This window comes from Aythya ferina, assembly GCF_964211825.1.
Source record: "Aythya ferina genome assembly, chromosome: 9".
Taxonomy (NCBI): domain Eukaryota; kingdom Metazoa; phylum Chordata; class Aves; order Anseriformes; family Anatidae; genus Aythya; species Aythya ferina.
In genome coordinates, this window is record NC_140305.1 from 13,307,197 (window position 1) to 13,314,283 (window position 7,087).

Consider the following 7,087-nt stretch of genomic DNA (forward strand, 5'->3'; position numbering starts at 1 on the left):
CAGGAAAGGGAAGCCGAATAGCCAGCATGACACCAGGGTCTCATCTCCCACACGGCCAGCACTAATGCTGCTGCAACACTTCCCTTTGGATAACCAACACTCCTGGCAAGAGCAAGGGCCCTTTGGAAAGTTCAGGTCTAACACATGCTGAGTTAAGATACCACCACCATCACTTCCAGCCTCCAAATAGCCAGCCGAGCCACTGCAAGAGCCAGAGCAACAAGCACTCTCTGAGTGAGAGCACGCATACAGCAGCACCTTTGGCTTCAACCACCACAAACAAGCACTGGAAAAAAAAAATCACATTTCCTTCTGTACCAAGCATCTTTTTGCAGGGAGGAGTCACGCTTGCACACAAGTGTGCCATCTGCCCAATATTCTCTCTCACTTCGCTGCAACTGCTGATTACAAACACAAAAAGGTCTCTTTATTGCAGTCACTAGGGAGAAGACAGGCAGGGGATTGCACAACAAGCAATCTGGCATGACAGATCTCACCAACAACATAGGCATCTATCTAAAAATGCGTCTTCCTCATTGCTTGAAGCTAAGACCCTTCTGTAACTGTCATATGGAAAGCGTGCATTCACGTCCGTCAGAGGAGAGGGAAACAAGCTTTCAGGTCGTAGCCCTCATTTTCAAGAAAAATTCCCAAGAACCATCCAACAGAAGAAATCACCCAAGGACAAAGGCACCGCAGCCAGACACCGGCAGTGCACAGTGACAGAGGTAGATGAGCCAGCCTGCTTTGGGGATTTATTAAGTCGCTCCAGTCCCACAGAAACTGGACTGCACCAGTCTGGAAGAATGGGGAGGTAGGAGATAGAGGAAAACAGCTTTTTTTACTCGCCTCAGCAACTGCACAACAGAGAGAGTCTGTGCACTTTGCCAGGGCAGCAGGTAAGTAAGCAGAAGTAACAGCGATGCAACGCTAAACCAAAGCGGAAAAGGACAAAGATTCCAGTCTCTAGAAGACTCACCTGGCAGTGCTCTTGTCCCTGTTTTGCCTGGCAGCTGTCACATGAAAAGACCAAACATTTCAAGGAAACACAGAAGCCCGCAGGGTAAGCATCCCAAAGAAAGATGAAGGAAGAGGAAAAAAAGGTTGCAGCGTGATGGACACAGAGAAATCACACCAGATATTACGTTACTCCCAAGGCCATAAGCAGCAGAGGAAGACACCGCAATGCTTGTTTCCAGCTTTTTCTAGACATTTCCAGAAGTATCTTCTAAAAGATGAGATTTAAGTGCCTCAAACCATCTCCTTCCTTTCACTCTCCACGTGTCCCACCCACCCAGCCTCCCCACATCTCTCCCTCCTGCCCTGCCCTTCTCCGTTCAAGCGATCTTGGCCAGCCACTTCTCAAGGCCCTCGAAGTCAGCATCTCCCTCCTCTCCCTTGCTGCCACGGGCGCTGCACTCCACAAACTCCACCCTCATTGGCAGCTGGGAGAAGTCAAAGTCCTTGCCCTTCTTCCCCAGCTGAGCGGGGCCCCCTGCGGTGGAGCCATCCAGACTGGTGGGGGCTGCAGAGCGGGTCACTCGTAAGGTGTTGCTGCAGAGAGAGAAAGGAGAGGATCAAGAACCATGAACCAGAACAAATTACCTGCGTGACAGCTGCTGAGATGTGGTCTCTGCACAAAGTGAATCTTATCCATCAATGTGATCAGCCTGCCAAGAGCACAGATGGATACAAACCAAGCACGTTAGAGGGAGCAGAATTATTGAGCTGTGTATTAGCAAATTCATTCATCCCCAGGTCTGACCCCTCTTCAGCAAAAACATGCGAATCCGATGCAAACACGAACCTGGAGGCACTGCAGACTGTACTAGACTTAATTTAGGATGCTGAGGGGAAAAAAAAAGTCAAAAACATTTGAGTTGCAATGGGTGGGGGCAAATTGGTGGGAAGGGCTAACGCAGGGAAGCGCTGCTGCTCAATTCCTCAGCGAGGCATGACTTCCAACCACAAGTGTCAATTTGGAGAGGGAAGCAGAACTTCAGAAGAGGCAAAAACCTGTTCTTGTTCTAGGGAATGAACCTGGGCTGCGAGAGCTGCTTGTCTGACTGCAAGTGCCTGAAGTTAAAAGGCCCACAGTGCTCAAGACCTTCACTAGTTCAACAGGTCATCTGGGCAAGGGGAAGCACCATAATATCGGGGATCACGCACTGTGATTTGACTGCTTCCCAAAAGCCAGGCTAGGGAAGACAAACAGCAATCTCTGCCCAGGATTTCTTTCAACTGCCTTACAGAAGGGAGGTTAGGCACTCAGCAGTGAAGAGGAAGCTGTACAAATCACCCTGCTGCCATCTACCGGCCAAAGAGCAGGGCAACGAGACAGCTGCATTCCAGGAACACGCATTAGTTTGGAGACTTTTAGGTAAGGACTGGGACGTTCTCCACACTACAGCTTCTAGCAAGGAACACACTGCCTTTTTTTTTTTTTTTCCCAAGACTGCAGCAGTCCTAGATCAAGCAATCTTCTCACATCCTGATTACACCTACACAGACAAAACAGAAAGCTCTTTATCTTCAAAGAACAGATGTGGCTCAAGGGGCTCACTGAGCATTGGCAGAAGAGACAGAAAGGAGAAGAAAGAAATACACAGAGAGGTTTAAGATCCAATTTCACACTTACAGCTCTTTCTCCAGCTGCTGTTGAATAAGTTTCGCTGATTTTGCCATTGTGACATCTAGACAGAGAAGAGAAAAGGAAATTAGCTCGTTGGTTTTGTCAGAGGTCAGAACCGGCTTCAGCCTCCTAACATTACGGCACTTCCTGCTCACACCGTGCTGTCGTTAGACCTAACGGCACAACAACAGTGTCTGTGCTAGGATAATGGAGAGAGGAGCTTTGTGTCCATGGGGACGAATGGCAGCAAGTCAAGTGCCTGATATAAGGCAGAGATTGTTTTTTCTCATTGTCTGAAAGCACCAAACCTGATTCTGGCAAAAAGCTTCTGATTAACTTACAGGGATCCTCACCTCCATGGGGAAAGTTTTAGAGACCTGAAAATCTAGCAGCACTCCTAAATCGTGATTTCAGTGTCACACATGGCCATTAACCCCAACAGTCACTCAGGGACTGAACAACCTCCATTCCCACCTTCAGGACTCCCACAGTACCTTGCTTGTTGCAAGCTATCAGCAGCGCGGGCGCATTTTTGAGCACTGTGCTGTCGACCAGGACCTGGTACAGGAACTCTGCCACATCCTTCACCTCCCGCTGGAAAGCTACGCTGTCCACCACAAACACAATGGCTCTGGAGGAGAGAGAAGGGAGCAGGTGCTGTGCACAAACCTCTGTCACCACGTTCCCCTGCAGATATCGCAGCCTAGGCCAAGACAGCTGTTTCCACACCCAGCCTCATTCAACCTAAAAGCAGGTCAGGACATGGGGGCTGATACACACCCCATGTTCACACCCAGCAGGAAACCTGTCCCTCTCTGTCCCAAAGACATACCACATCCCCAAACCCTCCCTGCTGCATTTGCTTTGCCTCCTGATGCACTACAAAGGCAGGCGAGTGGGGGAAGCAGAACCCCCAGTGCCACAAAGCAGAGCTGACTCTCAGGACACACACACACACACACACACACACACACACACACCCCAGCGCACGGCACCCTCACCTGGCTCATCCCTGGCAATAAATAACATCCCCCGCATCCTCCTCCCCTGCCAACCGCCTGCATCTTACCTGGCTGCAGCCTTGAACCTCTCCAGGAACTGAAGCCGCAGGCTCTCGTGGCCTGGGAGGTCGATTAAAGTCACATTAGCGTTCTAGGAACAGAGGCGAGAGGTTGTTAGCAACACCTGCACCTGGGGAAAACCAGTCTGATGGCGGGCTCTAGCTGGGGCAGCAGTGGGGAGTGACCCCCTACAGCACAGAAGCACGTAACACTCTCCTGGGTGCAGTCTCTCCATCGGCCCAAACAATTACGACAGGCTGAGGTGCTGTCTTAGAACCACTGAGGAACTACACTCGCGGCCAGGACTCAGTAAGGAGAGAGCAACACCAGCAAACTGCCCGGCAGAGCAGTGAGGACGGAGCACAACTGCGCAGAAATGAGCACGCTCCACCCTCTCCTCCTCCAGACAGCCCTCCCTGCGAGCACCACGCACACAGTGTGAGTGGCAGAGCTTTAGGAAGGCTGCCTCACTTGGTACACAGACAGATTTACACCATCTCTGTTGGTGAATATACCTCTGCACAGCAAAACCACAGCCTCCCGCTCTGCATCGAGACACCTATTCAGGCAGACAAGCTACCCAACTGCAAGCCAACCTAAATGCACACAGCTTTGTTAGGAAATAAGGCAAAAGCAGCCTTGCAAGATACTTCTTCAATTAAAAGCAGCAATCACTTCTCTTTCCACGGGCAGCCAGCCAGCCAAAGCAGTGACATTAAAGAGAACAAATGCCTCTCGCAGGTTCCTGACAGATGTGACCACAGAGGGCCACGTCACCGTTCTCAGCAAAACACGTGCTGTTCCCGAGAGGGGAAAAACCGCTACACGGGATCCCGTCTGCTCACTGCTTTAGTATTTTAATGGAAACCTTTGATCAGAAAAACAGCAGCCTGTCTTACAGCATTCCATCACCCCAAATATCTGTCTGCTCAATCTTCAAGAGACGTTAATTTAAAAAACTAAAAAGCCCTGCAATTCTTTTTACTAAGTTTTTAACCCCTTATTATTACCTTTGTTAGCACAGATTGCCACAGAAAAAGCAGAAAAACATCTACCTTTAAAATTCACCAGCAGGTAACATGCTGTCAGCTCATGCTTTCACTGCCACGTGTGCACCCGGCAAGAAAAAGAAACCCTTCTGAAACTAAAGAGATCGTTGTAAATGGAAAATAACCACAGCAGCCTAGCATCTGGAAATAACCAATCCCTTCTGGGGGCCAGATGAAGTTCAGCTGAAGGCCATTTTTAAGCCTGCAAACTTTCCAAATACAGATTTTCTTGGGAGTGAAATGAATGCCAAGCAAACAAACTCAACGCAACAGCACAACGCTTCCTCACAACTCTTTCTGCTCCGTGCCAGACCCCTCTCTCCACTGCATATTTTACTCAGTGCTGCATGTTCTACTCAGCTTTATAAAATGCTCCTTTTCCTCTTGTAAAAAGAAAAAAAAAAGGAGGAAAAAGAAACACCTCTGCAGACAAGGAGCCCCCAATACCTGCCAACCTTCTCCTGCCTGCACACCGCCTAAAGGAATCCTTCCCTGCTGAGGCCGAGCAAGGGGCTGGCTCCGAGCTGGAAGCCGGCAAAGCACAAAATCTCCCGCAGCGCTGGGAGCGCACAGCCGGGGCTCGCTCACCTTGTCGCTGCTGACCCTGTAGACGGCGGAGCTGTCGGTTATCGACGTCTGCGTGTCCCGGTACTTGCCCGTCAGCAGCTGAGGGAAGGAAAAAAAAAAGAAAGAAAAGAAAAAAAAAAACAGAACCAAACGACGAGAGGGGGTTAAAGGGAGGGCAGAGCCTGCAGGGAGCCTCGTGGCCGGCCCGTCCCGCACTCACCCTGGCGAACAGCAGCGTCTTGCCCGCGTCGCAGAGCCCCAGCAGCAGCACGGCCCTGCGGCCGCTCCTCCCGGCCTGCGCGAGCCTCCAGAGCACTGCGGGGCACAGCGAGGCCGGCCTCAGACACCGGGGGCCGCGCCGCGCCCCGCGCCGCCCCGCACCGCCCCCCCGGCCCGGCCCCGCGACTCACGGAGCGTGAGGGCGACCAGGAGCAGCGCCAGCAGCACGGAGAAGGCGGCGGGGCCGGGCGCCTGCAGCTCCCGCCGCAGCGAGTCCAGGTACGGCTCCAGAGCCCCCGCCATGGCCGCGCCTCGCCTCACCCCGTCCCGCCTCGTCCCGCCGCCGCTGCTGAGGCGCCGCCGCGCTGCCGCGGGGGCTGCTGGGAGTTGTAGTCCTGGGCTGGCGGGGGAGGCACCCTGAGGGTTTTCCAGGGCCAACCCCTGCCTAGGGCCTCGTCCAATTTGGTCTTGGGTGTCTCCATCGGGAGCTGGGCTCGGTGGTCCTTGGGATAGAAGAATGGGGGCTTGCTTAATCGCATTAAAATAGATATTGCCGAGTGTCTTTGCTTACTAACCTAAGTAAGGAGTCTTGCAGCCCCTCACAGAAGGCGGTTCCTGACAAAAATGGGGAACCTGCCTCAAAAACCGTCCCAGACCCACCTTGTGGTTTGGACAAGAGCCAAGGAGCAGCTGAGTCTGTACCTTTGTACAGGGGGCCAAGCAGTGGTGATGAAGAGGAGTTCTCAGCCTTCATCCCCACGGCCCCCTGACAACCACCACCATGCAGGCACAGATGGGAGGAGTTTATGGAAATGGCTGCTTGGAGCTAATTTTAATACAAAGCGGGGATAGGTTATGAATAGGTATGGGCACATTGGGAAACTTCATGCATATGTAACTTTTTACTGCATATAACCAAAGCAGGTTGCCACGTTAAGGTGAGCATGCCATTGGGAGCTATTGCGCATGTGCCCAGCCCCAAAATAAAAAACGTACCTACTTTATAACTTATTTGCTTTGAGTTATAGAGTTCTTCCACAGATCATACGGATCCCCTCCAACTCAGGATATTCTATTATTCTATGATCTCCAGGGACAGGGCATCCACAACCTCTCTGGGCAACCAGTTCCAGTGCCTCACCACCCTCTGAGTGAAAAACGTCCTCCTGATATCTTACCTAAATCTGCTATCTTTGTTTAAAACCATGCCCCCTTGTCCTGTCACTATCAACACATATAAACAGGTGTTCCCCCTCCTGCTTACATGCTCCCTTCAAGTACTGGAAAGCCACAATGAGGGGCAGGGATGCCCAGAGGGGGAAAAAGGACATAGGTGGGGAAGCAGAGAGAAGAGGCCGCCATGGGGAGATGGCAAAAAACATCCCAAATTGGTTAAAACTGAAGGAGCATCATCCCCCAGCTCTGCTGGAGGTCTGGAGGGTGGCTGCGGGCAGAGCCGCTGCTGGCAGAGCTGCTGCTGGCACCCTGAAGGCTCTTCCCACTGCCAGGTTGTCACCAGAAGGTGATGGAGTGGTGGTGGGCATGGGTAGCCGGCATCT

The 7,087-nt window shown here is 52.0% G+C and overlaps 1 protein-coding gene across 1 annotated transcript; it reads right to left on the reverse strand.

Moving 5' to 3' along the window:
- Positions 1–405: 405 nt before the first annotated feature.
- Positions 406–5,874, reverse strand: SRPRB (SRP receptor subunit beta). The gene is made up of 7 exons (XM_084529115.1): positions 5,720–5,874; positions 5,530–5,624; positions 5,331–5,408; positions 3,702–3,784; positions 3,127–3,263; positions 2,639–2,693; positions 406–1,554 (listed from the first exon to the last, which is right to left on the reverse strand). Exons 1-7 carry the CDS (start codon positions 5,829–5,831, stop codon positions 1,338–1,340), a joined length of 777 nt encoding a protein of 258 aa, XP_084385241.1. The 5' UTR covers positions 5,832–5,874; the 3' UTR covers positions 406–1,337.
- Between the last annotated feature and the right edge of the window lie 1,213 nt (positions 5,875–7,087).

Excerpts from the sequence above, each read along its gene's own strand:
- SRPRB (XM_084529115.1), bottom strand. The coding sequence starts at position 5,831 with ATGGCGGGGGCTCTGGAGCCGTACCTGGACTCGCTGCGGCGGGAGCTG. Across the intron at positions 5,625-5,719 it reads CCTGGTCGCCCTCACGCTCC|TGCTCTGGAGGCTCGCGCAG; the intron begins GTGAGTCGCGGG and ends TGTGCCCCGCAG. Across the intron at positions 3,785-5,330 it reads ACAGGGTCAGCAGCGACAAG|AACGCTAATGTGACTTTAAT; the intron begins GTGAGCGAGCCC and ends CTCTGTTCCTAG.